General features: G+C 42.9%; 1 protein-coding gene across 3 annotated transcripts in view; it reads right to left on the reverse strand.

The window, feature by feature from the left end:
- The window catches only part of LOC115657565 (schwannomin-interacting protein 1), a 470,940-nt gene that overhangs the window by 42,079 nt on the left and 406,600 nt on the right, over nucleotides 1-22,261 (reverse strand). The window contains exon 1 of one of the 3 annotated variants that reach the window (XM_030575604.1): nucleotides 7,132-7,377. The exons of the other annotated variants lie outside the window; for them this stretch is intronic. Within the exon in view, the coding sequence (XP_030431464.1) occupies nucleotides 7,132-7,161 (30 nt within the window). The 5' untranslated portion in view covers nucleotides 7,162-7,377. Of the gene's footprint in view, nucleotides 1-7,131; nucleotides 7,378-22,261 lie in introns of those variants that run through there. 3 annotated transcript variants of the gene reach the window in all.

Genomic DNA, 22,261 nt, shown 5'->3' on the forward strand with positions numbered 1-22,261 from the left:
TGCCCCAGCACTGCCCTGCCCTGCAGAAACAAACCCTCCTTTCCCAGTGCCGCCCCACCAAAACAGCTGTGGGCCAAAAAGGAAGGTTGGGAGTGGGGAGGTGATACTTGATTTTAAATCAACCAGGGGCTCCCAGCTGAAGAGCTGGCTGGGAGCCCTCAGGGTCAAATTAAAGGGCCCGGGGCTCCGGCGGCTGCGGGAACCTGGAGCTTTGTGGGGCTGCGGCAGGGATTTAAAGGTCCCAGAGCTCCTGCTGCTGAGGAGCCCGAGCCTTTTAAATCCCAGCCCCAGCGCATCCGCTGGAGCCACGGCTGGGATTCAAAGGGCTCAGGGCTCCCCACGGCTGTGGGCAGCCCAGAGCCTCTGAATCCTGTCCGCAGCTGGCAGCGCCGGCTTTAGGAAGTGCGGGGCCCAATTTGAACATTTTCAGCGGGGCTCCGGGAGGGATGACTGGAAAAAAAAAATGTAAAAAAAAAAAAGCCTTTCATTTCTTAGCAACCGGTTCCCTATAAAAGGTTCTGCCACAGTATGTATTTTCTGTACCAATAGGGTTACCATATGTCCGTATTTTCCTCCTGGATGGCGATTTAAGATCCAAAAAGCCTGATATGTCTGGGAAAGTACAGATGTATGTTAACCCTACCTAAAGTTCTTTTTTTAAAAAGATGTGTCTGAACTAGAAATGAGCTTGGCCACTCCCTGAGGGTGTGCTAGGGTGCACGTGTGGGTCCCAGCTGCTCCCTGCCCACCTCATTGAAGCAGGTGTGCAGAGTTACTTCCCTGGGAACTACAAGGCACCAGTGGACATGGGGCTCACTGGAGGTGGGGGGGAGGTGGCTGGAGGTAGGGTCTGGCTGCAGGCTGGGCAAGGGGTGTGGGGCAGGCTGGAGACGGCGTGTGGGATGGGCGGGCTGGCTGGCTTCAGGCACGGCCACGGGGGGGTGCGGCATGGGTTGGCAGGGCTGGAGACAAAGGAGTGCAGGACTGGCTGGCTTCAGGCACGGCCACGGGGGGGTGCGGCATGGGTTGGCAGGGCTGGAGACAAAGGAGTGCAGGACTGGCTGGCTTCAGGCAGGGGATGCGGCAGGGGTTGGCTGGAGACAGGGAAGGGGGTGCAGGGCTGGCTGGAGACAGGGGTTGGTGCAGGGCTGAAGGCAAGGCAGGGGGTGAGGGGCTGCCTGGAGACGGGCTGGCTGCAGACAGGAACTGGTGCAGGCAGTGCAGGACGTGCGGCAGGGGTTGGCTGTGGGCAACTGGTGCAGGTACAGGGAGTACAGCTCATCCTGTATGGTGAGTGCCCCCTCCTCCTGCCTCCCCCACCAGAGTAGCACTAGCAGCATGTGGCTCAGGAGCTATTTAAAGGACCTGGGGCTCCCCTGCTTCCACTGTCCCAGCCCTGTAAATAGCTGCAGGAGCCCTGGGGAAGTGGTGGGGCTCTGGGGGCTATTTAAAGGACCAGGGCAGCAAAGGAATCTGGAGACCCCCCCCACTACCCCAGGGCTCTGGGGGCTATTTAAAGAGCCTGCGGCTCCCCTGCTTCTACTGCCCCAGCCCTGTAAATAGCCAAGGGAGCCCTGGGGAAGCGGTGTGGCTTCAGCAGCTATTTAAGGACCAGGGCGGCAGAGGCAGCTGGAGCCCCGGCCCTTTATATAGCCCCCAGAGCCCATTGCTACTCCCCTTCTTCTACCGCCCCGGCCCTTTAAATAGCCACGGGAACCCTGGGGAAGTGGTGGGGCTCCGTTGGCTATTTAAAGGGCCGGGGCGGTAGAAGCGACGGGAACCCCGGACTTTTTAAATAGCCCCCAGAGCCCCACAGCCCTACCCCAGGGCTCCAGCAGTGGAGCTCTGGTGGCAATTTAAAGGACCTGGGAGCCACAGGCCTTTTAAATTGCCCCCTGGGGAAGCTGGGCCACCCCGCTACAGCGCACTGGCTTTTGCCAGTGCACCGTACTGGGGCTTGGGCATGTGGCCCTCTTAGGGGTGGGCTGATTCAGGGGAATTGGTTGAATTGGCCTAAAGCTGGCCCTGGCGGCTGAGATTTAAAGGGTTCTGGGCTCTCTGTGGCTGCGGGCAGCCCAGAGCCCTTTGAATCCCGGCTGCGGCTGAGATTTAAAGAGTTCTGAGGTCGCGGCTGCCTGCAGCTCAGAGCCTTTTGAATTGCGGCCGCGGCTGAGATTTAAAGAGCTCCGAGCTCCCTGTCACTGCGAGCAGCCCAGAGCCCTTTGAATCGCGGCCGTGGCTGGGATTTAAAGGACTCTGGGCTCCCCGCGGCGGTGGGCAGCGCAGAGCCTTTTGAATCCTGGCCACGGCTGAGATTTAAAGAGCTCTGAACTCCCCGCTGCCGCGGGCAGCCCAGAGCCCTATGAATCCCGGCCGCGGCTGAGATTTAAATGGCTCTGGGCTCCCCACCGCTGCGGGCAGCTCAGAGCCTTTTGAATCCCTGCCGCGGCTGAGATTTAAAGAGCTCTGAGCTCCCCGCCACTGCGGGCAGCCCAGAGCCCTATGAATCCCGGCCACGGATGAGATTTAAATGGCTCTGGGCTCCCCACAGCTGCGGGCAGCTCAGAGCCTTTTGAATCCCACCGCAGGCCGCACAGTGAGCCTTTGCGGGCTGCACGCGGCCCGCAGGCCGTATGTTGTGCAGACCTGCTCCGGACCTTCGCTGATCTAGGTGTATCAGCCATGGGCGTGAAGAAGAGTAAGCCCTGATTGACATACCTGTGGCAGCAAAAGTCTCTAAAATGGCCTGAAACAGCAAGTACTTTAGGTCCCCTCTTTCTTTTCCCAAGGAAATCAGGTGGCTGTTGGCATGTCATTGATCTACAGACAGCTCTTTACTGAAAGGACTGCTTTCAAAATGGAGAGCTGGCAGCCTACAAGCTGACCAACTCCCTAAGAGGTCTGCAAAGGAAGAGGCCTTTACTGAGAAATATCACTCTCTCCGCTTCTGTGGAAGTGCAGCTAGTCAAATTTAATACAATTTTAATATGGAGGAGCATCCTGATCTTTCAGCACGTGTATACAGCTGCCAAATTTTGTGCAGCTCCATATGACATTAATGCACAGATATCATACAGAAAGCGTGGAGTAGGGCAGGAGTTAAATGTTGAGGAAGAGGGATCTGAATACAGGATTTGAGGACTGAACGGTTCCTGGGAGGGAAGGCTGAAAACTGAAGGTCCAATCACATTTCTGAAGTGATGCTAAACATGTTTTAGTTCAGTTAACACATGGAATTAAAACCGTTTTCAGCCACAGTTCAAGCTGTAAAAGTTGTCAGCAAAAGGTAAATATCCTAGTGTAGACAGAGCCATACTATCCAAATTCATCTAAGCGGATCTTGTCGCATGAATTGTGTTCCAGGCCCTTCCTGAAATACCTGTTTTTGAGTGAATTCCAGGACTTCTAAGAAAATCAAATCTAATTGATCATATCAGTTTTCTATCTGTGTATAAAGCCCAAGAATGTCTGACCTTTCAGTCAACAGAAATAGGTATATATCCAAAATGATGCTAGTCTGCAAAACCGAATGACTCCCATGGGCAATTTTCTGTGTAGGGAGTATTATATTACACAGAGATTCAGTTTCAATGTTTTGGAGTCCAGAAATTTATCAACTTTTAAAAGAACATCAGAAATAAGTCTGAGGTGGTGATATTTAACATTACTACCATGTTAATATTAGTATTATGGTAGCATCTATGTAACAAAAAGGCAAATTCTGATCTGAAGAGCTCACAATAGACTCATTCATCAAGATGAAGAAAATATGCAAGAAGCTGACATCAGCTTAATTTTCGGATTGTTACTCTATACAAAGTGCACCTTAATGATTAGCGGTGGGAAGGGATAGCTCAGTGGTTTGAGCATTGGCCTGCTAAACCCAGCGTTGTGAGTTCAATCCTTGAGGGGGCCATTTAGGGATCTGGGGCAAAAATCCATACTTGGTCCTGCTATTGAAGGCAGGGGGCTGGACTCAATGACCTTTCAAGGTCCCTTCCAGTTCTAGGAGATAGGTATATCTCCAGTTATATTATTTTTATATATATATGTAATGGTAAACCAAAATGCTTTATAACTTAATACTTAAGATCCTAAATCATTAAGATGGTACATGGGTATAGTTAAATTGCAAGGAAATACATTATAACAAAATATTTTATTTACTTTTCAGGGCCTCAGTTAAGGTTGTGTTTCTTTGATGCACGTTGATGACATCATAGCGGTCTCAAGTATTTTAAACAAACGTGCAAGTTCTGGTATTTTTCATGGCAAATTTGCAGGAGAAAAAAAAGAGAGCCCTAAACACTCGTCTTGGGAGATGAGTTGAAAACACATTTGCAATTTACTTTTAACTTGTATTTATTCATAATGTTAACAATACACACATATTCCCTTGAATATTTCACTGATCTTAAGAAGTGTTTTGGCATTACTTACAAAAATAATTTCAATCACTTTAAATGGTGCTGTAATGAAGATTACCAACATACCAATGCCAATATGCCTGAACTGGATAGGCGATCTGCAGTGGTGAAAGGGTCCATGCCTATTGAGTCAATACTAGTAGAGAGGGCAGTGGTTTGTGTAATACTTATCAGCTGGGAACTGGAAGGGGGCCACTACACTGCCTCAGGTGGTAATAACTTTTGGTCACCACTGACCTGGTATGGATTCAGACTGATAACCTAGAAGTGAAAGGATTCATATTTCATTACCATATGACATTCAATTTCACTGCAATCAATAATTCTTCCAATGTAAGAGATTCCATATATAAAAGCACAGTTCATTAACCTTCCCAGAAGGGTTATCATCATATTATTTACAATATGATCTAAAACTGTTTAATAAACATCTAGCATTTTTCTTCTTGGAATTGTGAATTCTGTTAATTAAAAAAATCTAATTTTATGGATCATCATCTCAAGAATTTAGAAAGTAGTAGCAGCAGTTGATTTAGGTCAAACAAGATCTGTGTAGTGAGATGTGTATAAATGAATTGCTTTTTGCTGTCTCAGGTTTTAAGATAAAACTGTGCTACTGATCCATCACTCTAGGATTCTTTTGGCAGCATAATATACAGTCATGCTTAGAATTTTGAATTTATTTTTTAAACAGCCTCCGCAGGGATTTAACATCTAAACTGTATAGGGTCTCTCTCTTTATTAAGTGTATTTTAAGGCTCTGATGAAACCTAAAGCACATTGCAAAAAGGAATTTGACCACAGATATCACACGTGACTATAGCAGCCTTAACGTTGACATTCCTCCTCCCGCCCCTCCACACACACAATCACAGCCCATGTTTAGGGAAGCCATCCTTCCTTTCTAGCTTGCGGAAATCCAATCATTTATGGCTTGTAGTTTGATTCTAAACCCTGGATTGCTGATCACAGAAGGATTAAAACTTGACCTCTAGGTTAAAGGGTTTGATTATTTGGGTTGTTTTGTTGCTCCGTGCAACCAAACAGAGCTACTTAAACAAAACAAAGATCGTTCTCATATGATATTTTTCTAAAATAAAGATTCACATACAACTAGTGATTTATAGTCAGTATTTTTGTTTTGAAAGAACACGTAACGAATAAGCAGATTAAAATTATTTAAAATGTAGCATACTATGATCACACAAAACCAAATGCTTTAGGATGCTACCCAGCCTCATATCAGCATTCTTCACTGAACCTAATGTATCTTCACTTAGTCACAGTTCCCAGAAGACTGGCTTCCATTTGAGAAGAGACAATAGGCGATCTTTAACCCTTCAGTTCCCAGAACTATGCTGGGAAAACATTCTCAGAGACACAACAATGATGCTATTTATTAAATTACTAATATGACAGGCTAAAGGCTTCAGAAAACTATTTAAATACATTTTTAGAAGGGAATAGACTGGAATAATTATTTTAAACTGCTAATTGGATTAAAAATCTTCAAACTCAAAAATCATTTTTTAACTCTGTACTATGTGTATTATACTGGTATTTTGGTTTACTTCCCTTCATGCTATAATTCTATTTTATGCATACTGATATATGTGTTTAACAGTAATCTTCAAGCAGGACCAAGCCCTAGAAGTGGAATCTGTAACATAGGTGTGTGTGTGATAATACTGTCCATTGTTAGGAAAGTGAAGTAATGTCAGTGTAAACGCCTAAATTCTGACTTTGCCCTATGGAAAGGTAACACATTAGTCTTTATTAGCAATTATCTTCTCATCTTCACCTCTGATTATTAGCATTGTGGCAGTGCCCAGAGGGCCCAACCAAGATTGGGGCTCTACACTGTGCTACAAACACATGGCACAGTCTCTGTCCCAAAGAGCTTGCAATCAATTAATCCATATTTTGATTATTTATCAAAATAGCAAACCATAATGTAAACAATGGAAAGACAGCATTTGAAAATGACCATTACATTTTAATGCATCTACCGTGATAAATAGGCAATTACGGACAGTGAATATAGAAGTTTTAAAAATATTAAAAGCTAAATTTCTCTTCAAATATAACTATGAAGGTACTAAAACAGCTCCTTCATACAAGTAATTTAAATCAAGTACTCTCATTTATACTTGTAACAGAGTACATGTTGATGCATTATACAACGTAAAATGCAGCTGATACATAAAGGCTCAAATGAATACATATTACTGAACGTAAAGCATCAATGAATGGAAGTGTCAGAGAAAATAAATCAGTTATCTGTTCCTTTTCCACTTAGTTCATCTAAATATTTTACTGTATTAGTGAGCATTGTATAGTAGACAAGAACTTAGGCACTGACACACAAAGTTAACATTCAAAAATATTGTTTACCATTATTTTATACACCTGTTATTTGTTCCATAATTCGCTTCCCAAAATTGTTTCCCATTTTTTAAAAAGCTCTTCATTTAAAGGAGTACCTTTATCCATATAGGCATACATGTCAGGACAGATTATACCTGTATAATTCACATTTTACAAGCCAACTAAGCATTATTTCCTACACTGCTCATCAGATTTACAACAAACCCCACTACTAACAATACCGTAGAAGCCGAAGAGAGACAACCTGCTGCACTGAAAAAGGCAGGCCTTTCTCTCCCCAACGAATGCCTATCACCGTAACAGCTTTAATTCTTACCTGATACGAACAGTTTTCCTGGTGTACCATCTCAGTGCATCATACAGAGAGCAGACACCAAAGCCAGGAATGTTTACACAAGCTGCACAGTTAAAATTTACAGCATCTGAAGGAGAAAAGAACGCCCTTGTAAGGCGAGAAGCTTCCTGCAGATTAAAATGGATGCTGTTTCTGCTGTTTCAACCTGCGCAATGGCACTGCCTTTGCTAGAGGAGTGTAGCAGTGCTGTTCTCCTCAGGGAACTAGCAATGAGGTCTAACAACATGTAGCTGAGACTGTGATGGGGGAGGGGGTTCACTCATCACTAGCACAATCGGCCAATTATATTATAGACACAAAGAAAAGGATCAGTCTGAGGCTGGTGTGACCTTCTGGTGCTTTCTGAAGGCAGTTAACTGATGTGGAAACATTCTAGCCCTCATTAAAGGGGGAAAAAAAGGGGGGGGGGACAAATCAATACTTCAATTGAGTATTTCTGACCTTCGGCATCATCCTCCCTCCTGATAGCCATTCTTTGATTACCGCTTAGAAGTTTTAATGATGCTTACAAACAGAGAGTCATAACTGTATTTCAGAAATATAAACAATTGCCTTGGTAATTTAAAAACGTGAATCTATTTCAATCAAACAACATTTCTTTCTTTGGACAAGACCATATACAGCTGAATAAACCAAACTCAGGTGTACATTCCATCCAAAAAAGAATCGAGATATGTATGTCATCTTCCCAAAATAGATTTAAGATACTGAATCATTAAATAATAGTTATTTTCTTTTCAATGTATCTGAGAAACATAAAATCTTTTCTTGAAAATATTTTGTCTTACATTTCCTGTGAATTATAATTATAGGATGCTATGGTGTTTACAATATAGAAAGTAAATTCTTTAATGTCCATTTTGAGCTGGAGCTTTGAGCACAGGTATTATCCAATACAGGGAACAGTTAATGCCACACAGTTTGTTTCAAATGAAACAGACATCTGTGTTCTTTGCAACAGCCCCAAACAAAAAATAGGCTATTCTATAACTAAATTTCACTGATGAAAAGAAATCTCAAGATCAGACAAATACCCAGAGGAAACTATACACAGCCACAGTTTGCCTGCATGGCATTTTTAGGAACAACTATGACTTGGTATTTTAGATCTGAACTGGTTTTTTACTTTTGTAATACCCTGTCATCCAATCCTCAGATGTGAGATAATTAGGCCTGAAAATTCTTAGAGGCTGGACAAATATTCCAAAAACAGCAGTGATAATTATTTAAGACTAACTAAACAAACATTAATTTTTGTAAATCTTCTATTGCAGTTTCAGAATAATATTTTGAGATTATACACTGGTTTTACAAATGGCAGTACAGGTCAGGCTGTAATTCTCAACATATAAAAGAAACTAAGTACAAACTTTGTTTTCCATTGATGAACAGTCTTATTATAGAAGACGAGTGAAAGAAGAAATAAAATACTATTTTACAATTTCTCAGAATTTGTGACCTTGGGTTGGGAGTTTTAGCAAGTAGCTCATAGAAAAACGTGAGATTTCAGAGTCACTTTAACCGCTGGGCTGCTCACCTTCAACTTAACACCATGAAAAAAATGTTAGGCGGTCCTGGCACATTAATCTGTAAAACACTCAGATTGTGCCTAGCTCCTGTGTAAGTGCTAGGACACCAGAGCATTTTTTCGCTCTTGTATTCAAGAAAAGTTCCCTCCTAATACCCCTAACCATACAGAAAAAGGCCTAGAGACATCCAACCATCAAGAGAAGAGCACATTCCTATGGTATATCACAGTGGTCATGCTTCCCCCCTGAATGCTGCAGAACTCCAGGAGGGATTGTGCCAATCAGAGACAAATCCCTTCCAGAGCTCAACATAAGGTGGTGCGTCTGCACCAATCCCATACCGGCCAATGCCTGGAACGCACAATCTAGAGCTCAATGTTAATAGACACCTTCAGCCTCTGCCAGTCTTTGCATAGGAATACTAGATGTATCCAGTCCTGCAAAATGTCACCCCTGGGATTGCCCCTTTAATAGCATAGCCAGTGGAGAAGACATGCTGACCTGAAGTCCCCCCATGCTACCCTGGAGGAGACTGCTGCTTGATGTATTATAGACTAGGCTATAAAAAAATGGTAAAAAATTAAAATGTACTGAATAATATTCATTTTTGCACAATATCCTGTACGGTACGAAAATGCACAAAACTATCTCTGCAATAAAAAACAACTGTATCCTCCTCCTTCCTAAATCTATTATTTCTATAAATTTGAGAATGCCAGTTTCATTATTGAAAAGCTATCAGTGTAACCCTTCTATTTTATATTAGCACTGTTTCCTAGGCCTGTAGAGGCTGAGTTCACAAGTTCAAATGGCTCTGGGAAAACAGGAATCTTGAGTTTTCCTCACAGCCCCTGATTCAGGTGCCAAAAATCTATCCCTGACTCAGGATTTCTCTCTCAAAAAATGGCCTTGCATGATGATCGCTCCACCCCCACTTTTCTCAGCTCTTCATCCTTGCTAGTACATTAAAAAAGCAGAGGGGAATGTGGGTAGATGGATAGTCACCAGAGTTTTCACACAAGTGGGATGGCAAAGAGCTGAAGGCAGAAAAATCCCATAAAACCAATAGTTTTCTCAGTTTCTTCTTTCAGGGGCCGTATCTCAGCAGAAAGGCTGATATGTAGTCGTCATCACCCCCACAACCATGTGAGGAATTCTTCATCTCTGCAGCACAGCTTCACAGGAAATAAGGGCTCAGTCAACAACTCTGGATGTCTCAGTGTCCATCCCACCAGGCTACGAATGCTACGTGGCTACAGTTTGTAAGGACTGTGGGACAGGAATAGCTCTAGGCTCCTCCCAGGGGAGAGAACTGAGCAGAAATAAAAACTACCTCACCCTGGAGAAGGAGGTTTCAACTACTCTGCTGCACACTGCAGAGGTATTTGGATGGGGAGGGGGAAACGAGCATCTCTTTCAAAAGTTTTACAACTTTTACAAACAAAGCAACAAAAACCAAAACCAACAGGTTGGGCTGGTGGGGGAGGACGGCAAGGAAGTTAGGTTGTTAGAAAGAAGGCTACCCTTCAAGCCCTGAATACTTTATTCCTCTTTTTGGCTGAACTCCAAAATGGAAGACAGGACAACAGATAATTATGACCAGATACGGGCTCCTCCAGGTGGCTGATGTTCACTCTGGTGGAGAAGCCCTTATCATCAGCGTATGTGTGGACTTAATGCTTAGCAAATCTCAACAGAAATTACCCAAGATATTAATTACCACATATGGGACAATCATAATGAAACAATTTCCAAACTCCAGCTCTGGAAAGAGGGTGAAAAGACGGGACTCCTAACCAGGTACACAACAGGTAGTAGAGAGGGGATAAGCCCTCTTAAGGTAGGAAATAGTCTCTGGGGCTATGGAGTCTCAGCAATTTTTGATGAGTGAACATCACCTAAAGTGTTTTGGGTTTTTTGGGGCTGGATCAGACCAGTCATTCACAAACTGCCTTTTTTAAAAAAAAAGATATAAAAACACTTAAATTTTAATTTTCCATTCTGAAGAAACGTAAAGGGATCTCTCAGCAAGACTTTTTTTCAGAAGCTGCCTTTACAGAGGGCAAAATGTTTTCCCCAAAAGACCAAAAACAAACAAAAACCCCACAACCCCAAAAAAAACAAAAAACAAAACTTCTTGCTTAATGCTAAAAGCAGCTTCATGTGTTATATAATCTCGTGATGACATTTTATCATGTGTGTCATAAGAAAGACTCATTAAATTATCCCACTCTTCACACATTACTGGTTTATTTATAGTTGAAGTGACTCAGTGCCATTTCACACAAAGCAGATTTCTGACAAGTATAGCACGAATCTTGTTGGACACAGCTTTAGCGCAGTGAGGTGCGAAGTATACAAAACCTCCCTGTTTAACAGTTTATTCCTTCTATAGGTATTTGTGCGTGAGGGCTGCTTTATGTTTAACTTTTAGTTTGCAGCACAGTATCCCTCCATCTCTTCCAAGAGACTATTCTTAACAGACGTCTGGTTGGCACATAGGTTCCCAATTCTGCAATGAGCTGTGTGGGGACATATGCCTGTATCCATGCAGAATCCTATTAAAATATCAATGAATCTACACGGGCACAGGGGTCTGCCTGTATACAGTTCATTGCAGGATCAGGGCCATAATTACACTATAGTAACAGGCTACACAGGAATTCCTTAAACCAAGCAAAAGGTCTTTCTTTAAATTGAAAGAATAAAGGAAAGAGTATCTGTCTAGAGGTTAGTGTACTAGGTTATGAGCCAGGGAAACATCTGCACCTGCTCTTTCTTCATCAGTTTGTGATTATCCACCCAGAGGGCAAGTCAGATAGGTAGGTAATAAATAAAGCTGTGGGTGCTTCAAGTGAATGAAAGTTATTTGGATGTCTCCCAAGTGGGTCACTACAAAATGTTCTTTTCTTTAGCAAGGGACACCAAGTAAACATTCCTATTTCTGCACCTACATGATGCCAATTAGAATGCCTAGGAACCTTTGACAGTCCACCAATGGAGGAAAGGGTCTTGAAAATAAACTACATTTCACTGCCCTAAGAACCTGTTTCTGAAAACAGCTTTTGATAACATGAAAGCATCCACACTGCAGTGTTTTGAAAAAACATACAAGGATGACTATGCTGCTAGTTTAAACATTCCTTGCTGAGAAAAGATACATCTCTCTGGCCAGGAGAAAGCTACTGCATGAACAGAGAGATCTTAGCCTGCCAAACCACTGACTTCTCCATCTCTTCTGACTACTGTTAAATAATGGAATATTTAGTCCACCTGCCCAGCTGGCCTTAGAGAAATGTTGCCCCAACAAATAAAAGGGAAAATGTTGCCTGAATTACAAAATGGTTTTCTATAGTTGAAATAAAATATAAGGGTCTCATATGTCTAGATAGTGCTACCAACTTACAGTGTCAGACAGGGATTGAGGTTGATATGAAAAAGACATTTTATGAAGAAAAGCAGGAACAGTATACAACACTCCTGGGTCTTAATGAAAGACTAGGTCTTAACCAATAAAATCTAGCTCTTAGATATAAGGCTTTTCATCAGTAGTTCAAAGCGCTTCACAAAAGTGGTTAGTGTCATTATCCCTATTCTACACATGGAAAACCAGCAGGGAGCGGAAATGACTTTGCCAAGATCACCCAGCAGGACAGAGGCAGAGCCAGGAATAGAACCAGGGCCTCTTGAGTCCCCGTTTTGTGTTCTGTCCAACTAAGCAGACTTTCTTGGATAAACAGATCACTATTGAGTAGCAGTTAGTTCCCATTTCATGAAAGGAAGATAGAAACAGAATTTTGGTTGACAAAGGGAACACAGGATTCAGGGGATAAATGTAGATCTTCAAAGAGAAATAATCCTCATTCCAAAAACCTAGTTACCAGGGTGGGAACCTGTCAGCGTCCTGTATTCTCACCAAATTGACCCCAAGGTGAAAACCTGGGACTCTCAGTGAGCTAGGGGACAATCCTATAGGTAGCCTTCTCCACAAAATTGTATGGGTTGTTAAAGAGAGAAAACCACCTCCCTGGACTTGCATCACCATGAGAAACTCCATTGAACGTCCACCTACAAATCGGATTTGGGGAACAGAGGAAAGTGTGTCACTGCTTAAAGAAGTCACAATCTGCTCAACTGTCCCCCCTTTCTGAATCCAAGGCTTAACAGAGAGAGGAAAAAATCTTGAGTTCTAGAGTTGATCTTTGACAGCAGTCGTGGGAATTGATGAACCAGTGCCACACACTAAGCCTATTGTGAACAGTGTGGGATCATTAGACCAAAGCATGCTCTGACATACTGAACTGTTTGGAGAATTTTATGGATAAAGGCAAGAGGAAATCAGTTTGAGGGGATTAGCAGTTAAATATAAGAGGGGTGCCCCTGGGTCTATGCATCAATTGCACATTCTCTACTGAGGTGAAGTGATCAGGAGGGTTGCATGGGGAACTAAGAAGCATGAACCTGACAAAACACATCAAAATGTCTGGATGTTAAAATTATGTTATCATCTGTCCATCTACTGAAGGAGGAGCAGCACCTAGGTATTACCATTTGGTGTGTCCCCTGATTCAGGAAATAAATTTTACTTAGCTGTTAGCTTCTAGTCCTGTGCACAGCACAGCTCTCTATTCTTTTATTCCTAAAATGCATCTATTTCTTTAACTGCCATATGTTAAGCGTATTCTTTTAAAGAATGAAGTATTCTGTGCAGCAAGCCACCAGTTAAACTCAAAGAAGCCCTCCTGAATCAATGCCTATGTAAAGGACTAAACTGCTCAGCAGATAGTATTTTATATTTACTCATACTTTGCTATCCAAAATTTGTCACGATTTGTGCTAAACTTGTCAGAAGAGTGCTCTGTTTTAAGTTTACAGAGTGCTAGGTCATTTCTTCATTACTGAATCAGAGGGAAGTGTGCCTCACCAAAATTGCTTCCTACAGCACTTAGAGTTTCTTGAAGATCTTGCATCCAAAAGGTGACCTGGCCTGACCTAACGTAGGCTATGTCTACATTTGCAGAGTTTTTGCATGTCAGTTTCATCGGGAATAGGGAACCGGTAAATGAAAAGCACTGGTTTGTGTTCTCACTCACTTCTACAGGCATCAGATCGTGTTCACGTTTGCAGCACTTCCATTGCCAATGAGAGCAGCGCACTGAAGGCAGCTATCCCACAGTGCAGCTCTCTCCATTTTGAGGATAGGTCTTGTGGGAAGGGGTGAGGGGGTGACTGTGGGGTATCCTGGGTCCCTGCACAATCTCCTCTCCCCAAACACTGATCAGCTTCAGTAGCTCAGCATTGCTTCAAGCAGGGGACAGTTTGCTCTGTGGAGCAGCCATTATCACCTGGCCAGATGATAAGCGAGCACTTGCCAAGAAAACAGGAAGGGGAATTTCACAGTTTTGGGGGTTTTACAGGGAATGGGGCGGACGTCTGTTTACCTGGCTTCAAAGCAGCAGAGCTGCTAGCCAGAGTGGTCATGTAGGCATTGTGGGATATTCTCTGGAAACTAAAAGCTTTGTAAACAGGAAGAATGTGTCTTCCCTTGCACATCACTGCAAAAGTATCACCGGTAAGAACTGAACACCTCTCATGGAGGTGGTTTTCTGTTTGTGGTGAATCTTCTGAGTTTCACCACAAAAAGTCACTGGCAAGTATAGATGCTCCTGCAGTTTTTGCACAAAAAAGAGACTTTTTCCGCTTTAAATGGCAAGTGTAGACATGCTCCTATCCTGTGAAATCTTATGGGATCACAACACAACGTGGCACACAGATTGCAAAACTCTTTCTGAGCTTAAATTCAATAAGGCTCTTGGAATGTTTTATAGTCCATACCGGCTGACCATTCCTCCCTGTCCCAGAATTCAGGTACGTCTAGGATTTGAAAACCTTCAGGACTTGCATTAAGCAGCTGAAAAGGGAGAGAAGGGAGATAACGTGGCAAAATTAACTTTTTCTCAAAAACAAGGAGTCCGGAGGCACCTTAAAGACTAACAGATTTATTTGGGCATACGTTTCGTGGGTAAAAAACCCCACTTCTTCATGCATCTGAAGAACTCCTTATTGTTTTTGTGGATGCAGACTAACATGGCTACCCCTCTGATAACTTATTCTATAACCCTTGCCCCCACCCATGCAAAAAACTACATACCAAAAAAACTTGTACAGTAAACCAAAATACAGTATTATGCACTGTGTCAGACACTAGAGCTGCAGAGCACTCAACTCCCACTACCACAGAACGAGAGTCAGGAAATGCAAAGTTGTAACTCACCTGGAAGCCATAACCTTACTTCTTCAGCATGTGTAATACCCACCACCCCTCATTATAGTTAATGTACAATGCAGCTGAATTGCAGTAGCTGCAAGAACTTAAAATTGAATTTACATATACTCTATTTTAATTCTTAACCATAACATTGCACTAACACGGATTTTTAAAGAAGTGAATTTCCTTTTGTATTTCTGGGATTTAAAAAGATGAATGACAAAGCACGGGTGCTTGTTTGTGTATTATTTGAGCATTTATTAGCAACTTGCTCCCTTAACTAAATGCTTGGCCAGAGCTCATCCAAGGTGTTCTTGTCCTAAATATAGTAAGAGTAACTCTCTTTTCTGCCCACTCTCACAATACACTGTCACTAAATATTTTGATACTTTATGTTGCTTTTTAGGGGGTGTTTGTCTTCATCATTTCTGTAATGTATTTTCAAGAAACAATGAAAAATACATGCACAATTACTGAAAATTAATAGTAATTTGCTCATGATTTCCTTGGAGTTATGTACTCAGCTGTATTTTAGGTTAAGCTACACATTTTTCAGGGTTACTGCATCTGGCAAAAAAAAAAAAAGGAATGTTTTTTGAAAACTGAGCAATGCTAGCAATCTGTTATGACAACATATTTGCTTGAAAACGAGTCTTTCCTCAAATTACTACAATATATAGAATATTTGAGATTAATTTCTTATTTAAACAGGATACAACTGAGATGTTTTCCATAATTTTGAATATATCACTCTTCTCTGTAATAAAATAATCCTTTAGAAGCTTAAAAATTCTTAGCACTTCAACGATTTCAACAAAGATTCTTAAAGTGCTTTACAAACTGTAAGCCTTAAAAAATCCTAGGAAACAGTAGGATAGAAACTGAAATGTTTGCTTTATTGGTTTATTTGGGAGGTCTGTCTGCTGTAAATTTTAGTTTAAAACTCTCTCACCAATGCTCTACCACCAGTGCAACTCCACCCTGTGGTAGCAAGAGTGAGATTACTACAGCAGATGGGGAATCAGTTAATTTACCACCACTCCCTTCCCTCTCTGCCTTTTCTCATCATGTTAAAGATGAAGTAGGCAGCTGTTCTCTCTTCCTTCCTCACATACTGAGGGTGGAGGAGGGACAGCAGCCCCCCAAACCCTGTCAGCCCTCTCATCCAATGAAAGTTTCAAGAGACTTTTTTCCATCCACAATAAAGATATGACAGGCAATTATGACAATGAAAATATTGTGCAAGTGTACAAGATTTAAAAAAAACAAAACGCCCACTCAAAACAAACAACCCTCATCCCACACACACAATATAGGACAAAAGGTATATAAGGATAGCAGGGGTGGCCAACCTGAGACTCCGGAGACATATGCGGCTCTTCATAAGTTAATATGCGGCTCCTTGTACAGCCACCGACTCCGGCGTAGGAGCTACAGGCGCCAACTTTCCAATGTGCCGGGGGTGCTCGCAGCTCAACCCCTGGCTCTGCCACTGGCCCTGGCCCCACTCCTCTCCTTCCTGATCCCTCCCTTCAGCCTGCAGCGCCCTCGCTCCTCCCCCCACTTTCCCCCAGAGCCTCCTACATGCCACAAAACAGCTGATTGGGAGGTGCAGGGAGGGATGTGGGACGTGCTGATCTGTGGGGCTGCTGGTGGGTGGGAGTGTGGGGGGAGCTAATGGGGGGTTGCTGACGTATTACTGTGGCTCTTTGGCAATGTACATTGATAAATTCTGGCTCCTTCTCAGGCTCAGGTTGGCCACCTCTGATGAAGAGAAAGAATGTATCCATCTAGTCACAGGGGAACAGATAATGCTGCAAGTCCATTTTGATCTAGGCTTGGTCTACACTACAGAGTTAGATCGACACAAGGCAGTTTATGTTGACCTGTATCAGGGTCTACACTAAGGCCTTGCTCCTGCTGATGTAAGTGCCCTATTACACCGACATAACTCCACTTCCACGAGAGGCGTAGGGCTTAAGTTGGTGTAGTTAGGGTGATGCAGTGTCCCTTATATGGGCTGTTGGCTGCCTGCTGGAGCCCTGAAATTGACCAGACAGCCAGTGCCCCCTCTCCACTCCAAGTTGAGCTGCCACCCAGGCTCCTGACCTGGGTTGCAGCCCAGACTCCCCGCTGAGTGCCCTGCTACCCCCGGGTGCGGATTTCCCCACCGGAGGCAAGGAGCCCCAGCAACTTCCCCACTCCCCCCTGCACCCAGTTGGGAGTTGAGCTCCTAGGGGCAGGGAGCTACATGGAGCTGACAGCCCTGGCTCTCAGCCCCCTACACTGCCCCTCTTCAATCAGTGGAAGAGCTCCTGGCAAGGACATGCCCCACCGACAGAAGGAGGGCAGCGTGGACATCAGACACTGCAGTAATTACTGTGACGGCTGTAAATCAACCAAACATAGGTTGACTTAAGACTCTAGTGTAGACATGCCCCTAGAAGCACTTACCTGTGGAATGTTAACATACTATGAAAGGACTTTTTGCATGCATGCATGCAGCATTTCCCCTTATAAAACACTACTGCATGCATGCATTGCTTTGCTTCTTAAGAGTATAGCATACTAGGAAGCAGATTTGGGATGGGAGGTTTGGCATTAAAAAAAAAGTGTATAAAAAAAGATGTTGACTCTTGATCAGGAAAATGTTCATCCTTAAAAAGGAACATACAATGGAGCGTTGCACCCCACACTTGCCTGGGAAGCATTAATACAGGTTGAGAAGGGGGCTAATTAACCCAACACTCCACAGCTGAGGTGAATCAGGTGGCTGAGTAATCCTGTGGCTGAGAGAGAGTCCAGCTGAGGAGGAAGAGTTGGGCTGGGACTATGATGACAGGAAATTGGAAGCAGAGGGGCTCACTGGGAAAATCTGTGGTCACTCCTGGGAGAAAGGGAGGTATGTTTGGGCTGGAAAACTCAGGGAGCCAAGAAAATAGGACAGGGCTCAGGGAAAAACAGTCATGTTTAAGAGGGAACAGACCTTGACTGCTATCTAGAGGGCTCGTGAGCTGGAACCCAGAGTAGAGGGCAGGCCTGGGTTCCCCTGCCAGCCACTGAGGCAGCGGCACTGCTGGGCAGCAAATGGGAAAACTGCCTAGGATTATTGTCGAGGAAAGATTTTGACACCCCAGAAAGGGAAACAATTTGGTGACCTGCGTGGAAAGCCAAGTCAGAGAGGGGCAACAGCAAGTTGTGGAGAGAGAGCGAGAGAGAGAGAGGCCACGGACCCAGAGAGAGAGGCAGAAAATGGTATACAACCACGGGAAGGGGCGCTGACATCAAGCTATTCCCCAGAACCTCCAGGAGGAGATGACATCTTAGCGGTGAGTGGACTACCCCGTCACAGAACAAAATACTTGATATGTTGCTACTATTTTATTTGTGACAATACACTTGTGCAGGGCTCTCTTACAGAAGGTAATGAAATTACTTTTGACTTTTTCAACATGTTTCCTTATAAAACACCCATGCATCGTAAACATTTGATTTCCACATCCCTGATAAATATGGAGAATGGTACAACAGTCTTTTCAGTTTCATATTACAGTACATTTATGCCTCGTATCTCAAAATGTTTTACAATGAAACATTAAAATGATTCTCCAAGTACTGTACATCTCCAGGGCCTTAAACTGTGGTAGTTACTAACTCTTTCCTGAAATTATACATAGACTTAGCAATACTTGCTGATCTAACAGTGCAAACTTCTCCTCCTATTTCTGGTCCTACAATCCACAGGCAGCAGCCTCCGTGGTTAGTTCTGAGATTGCAAAAAATGTGCCTATTGTGCAGTTGCGTTATCTGAGCCAATCAGTAATTACTTACTCTAGTTCATCTGCCAGGTATTACAGAGGATGGTGAAATGACAAGGGAAAACTATGGTTGAATTAGTTTGCAACTTTGTTTCTTTGTATCAATAAGAAAAGAGTTATCTGGATAGTTAATATATCAATCAGAAAAAAGGACATAGTAAACACAGGCTTTTTCATGGCTCTATATAGAAATTCAATTGTTTTTTTGGCACTAATGATAACTAAATGGTGCAACCCTCCTGCTCTGCAGCACTATTTCTACTACATTTGGGAGATGATGAAATGTGTCATGGTTTCCATTTCCATCTAGTAAAAGGCAATTTCACCATTTCTGGCGCATTTGTACAAAGGGAGGAGAAAGGAATCTGAAGTTCTATGAAAGCAGGTGTGTTTGTGGATTAGCTGACATATACCACAGTTCATTCAGTCATAGCCTATTATTCTACATCATTTCAACTCAACCAGAATTAAACCTCCTCCATCAGCTTCTCCCTGTAGAACTAATACAAAAAGGCATCAAGTGTGAATTAAAACCAAACAGCATTTAAGGTTCGCTGATAGGCTGAGATTTACTGTTTTCAGAACTACTTCATACTAGCTGGGCCCATATTTATTGTATTTTCTTTAGCAGAAAGAGCCAAGTCCAAGAAGTTATAAGACCAAAGTGTCAGATGCACAAGTCTGTACCAATCAGGTGGACTGACCATTCATAACTAGCACAGTAGTTCTGACACATTAAACTCTGGAAGAAGCCACAGAAAGCAGTGGAAAATATTGATTAAAGTAATAGATTTTCCCCCTCAGGATCACACAACACACTCTGTGCAGCTTCCTTTTCCCTAGCAGAGCCTTCTTGAGGAGCTCTGCAGAGGAAGTTAAGAAAACCCTATGACTTTTGATTTTAAGACTGCACAGGATGAATATATCAAAGATAATGAGGCACTCATATTATTGTTATGGAGGCCATGTAGTTGCCTATCACTACAACAGTAAATTAGTCCCATGCAATGAAAGCAGTAATTTTTCCACCTCCTATAATAATTCCAATTACTTTTTGCAGCAGAAGTTATTTTAAAAAGTTGTTTCTAAATTCACATCTGGATGTGTAGAAACACACTGACCGGGGGGAAAAACCTGTCAGAAGGCCCATTTACAACCGCCCACTTACATGAATGAAAACACACACCATTCTGCAAGGTGTTAAGGTAATAAAACCATCTTTAGCACTAGAAATACTGCTATACCAACTGAACAAAATATTTAACCTTATTAGGCGTCCCTTACCCACTGCGCAGGCCAGCCACTAGAGGGCGACATGATCAGTCACTTACGGTATGTCTACACTGCACTCCATTGGAAACAGGAACAAACTGCAATGAAATGCAGGCATGCGTCCACACTGCGCTGCATAGCTATACACAGCAATGAAAGATTCTGGCAGTGGAGAGGCAACCAGGAAAGACTGTGGCAGCAGGAAACTGCTGGAGCCCTTTCCTGCTGCTGGAGAACAGCAGTGAATTATACTAACTTAGTCAAAGCTTTGTTGAATGACTTACAAAACCACCATTATCTTCTCTCAAAGAAAGAACTGAACTGCTGCATTTGCACTATCATGTACTTGAACAAAAACATGGGACAGTACTTACCAATGATTCCTAGAGAAAGTTGATAAGGTAACACAGGTATCAAAGCTGCAAAATGAATTAAATGGCACCTCACATTTAGCAAATGTGAATGTAAACTGGGGGGGGGGAACAGAAGTGGTGAAGACAAACACCCCCTTAAAAATTATACTGCATGTTTTAAAGTGTCCCCATGTTTCCTCTTCTAAAACTTGAGCTGCACTTATGCTAAAAATCTAAGCTACTATGGTGGTGTCCCACCAGTAGCCAAATCAGGAAGCTGGATACGTTATTACCAGTGATATTTAAATGTAGTTGTTTGCGTTTCTGCTTTTCTTCACAGGTTCATTCTTGGAAAGAGGTACACTACCAAAATTGAAAAGATTCTTGTTCTCTAAAGCACTACCTAGGAAGAAATCTTCTCAGTTCCATACTCTCCCTGCCAAAGCTGCTGGAACAATTTTTACTGTCAGGGTGCTGAGAGCCCTTACATCAAACTAAACCCTGTACATAATGGAATCCAATTCAAGGTGGCAGCACCTCTAGTTCCAGCACCTATGCTACTTGCTCACAAGAATGGAGTAAGCATGGAGAACAGACAGAGCAGGGCCGACTCCAGGCACCAGCCGACCAAGCACATGCTTGAGGCATCACCTTGTAAGGGGCGGCCAATCTTGGGGTGGTGGGGGGCGCTTGATTTTTGTTTTTTTTGGTTCAGCGGGGCGGGGCTCGAGGGTTTTTTTTATTGTTGTTTTTGTTTCGGCAGCATGGCACAGTGCTTGCGAGGGAATGTTTCAGTGGGGAGGCACGGCGCTCCAGGGGGTGTTTCGGTGGGGCGGGGTGGGATGTTTTTGCAGGGTGGGGCGGCACTTGGGGGGGGGGAGTTTCAGCATGGTGGGGCTGGGGGGGGTGTTACAGTGGGGCGGGGCTCTTTTTTTTGCTTAGGGTGGCAAAAAAATTAGAGCCGGCCCTGAGACAGAGTGAGCTGCCATACTTGACATGGCAGCCTCTTGTTATTTGTTGGTAGTAACAGGGCTCTTTCCAGCTGAGGGGCTAGGATCACAAGACTACTGCAGCCTTCATTTTGTGCTCTTAAGAAAACATTTGAAAACTTAAATAGACAGACTTTTTCCTAAATGAAGCACTGTATAATTACACCAGATACTCAAATATTTTAAGCTGGCTCTTGTGTTTCACATTTTCATTCTTACCATCAAATACACTCAATTGATTCAACATAGTAACAAACCCAGTGCTCTTAATTTGAAGAAATTTTCAGCTGACCAAATCCCCTTCTCTCAGCTCCGTTTGTTTGTGTAAGGGTCTACATTTACTAGGCATTACTGTGAATTTTTCCACATGATCTTTACTGATTTTTTTCTTCTACCAAAAATAGTGCTGGAGGTGGCATCCTAGTTTATTAATGCCAGAATTCCAGAGAGGGTATGTATAAAAGGAATGAAAAGAAGCTTGTATCCCATAAAACAAACCAGTATTATGAATTTTATTAATTAAATGAATTAATTCATTTTCTAATGTCAAGCTACTGCATAAAATGAGCTCACACTAGTTGATTCATAGAATGAAGCCAGACACATAAGTATCATCCTCAGGATCAAGGAAGCTGTAGCATGTAAAGCAATTTTAATCACTAGAGGTCCCTGTGACACAGGAACAAAAATACAGTACTTAGGCAGCTGAAGTAAAGTTTCATAAACAGAACTTCAATAAATCTTAACTTTGAAAATCACTGTTAAAGTCATTGTATAAAATTTGTACATTTCAAATTATCTTCATGTTAATTAGGCATTTTAATACAAAAAGTAAAAAAGTTTCTTTTCTTTACACCTGATT

This window comes from Gopherus evgoodei, chromosome 9 (assembly GCF_007399415.2).
Source record: "Gopherus evgoodei ecotype Sinaloan lineage chromosome 9, rGopEvg1_v1.p, whole genome shotgun sequence".
Classification (NCBI taxonomy): domain Eukaryota; kingdom Metazoa; phylum Chordata; order Testudines; family Testudinidae; genus Gopherus; species Gopherus evgoodei.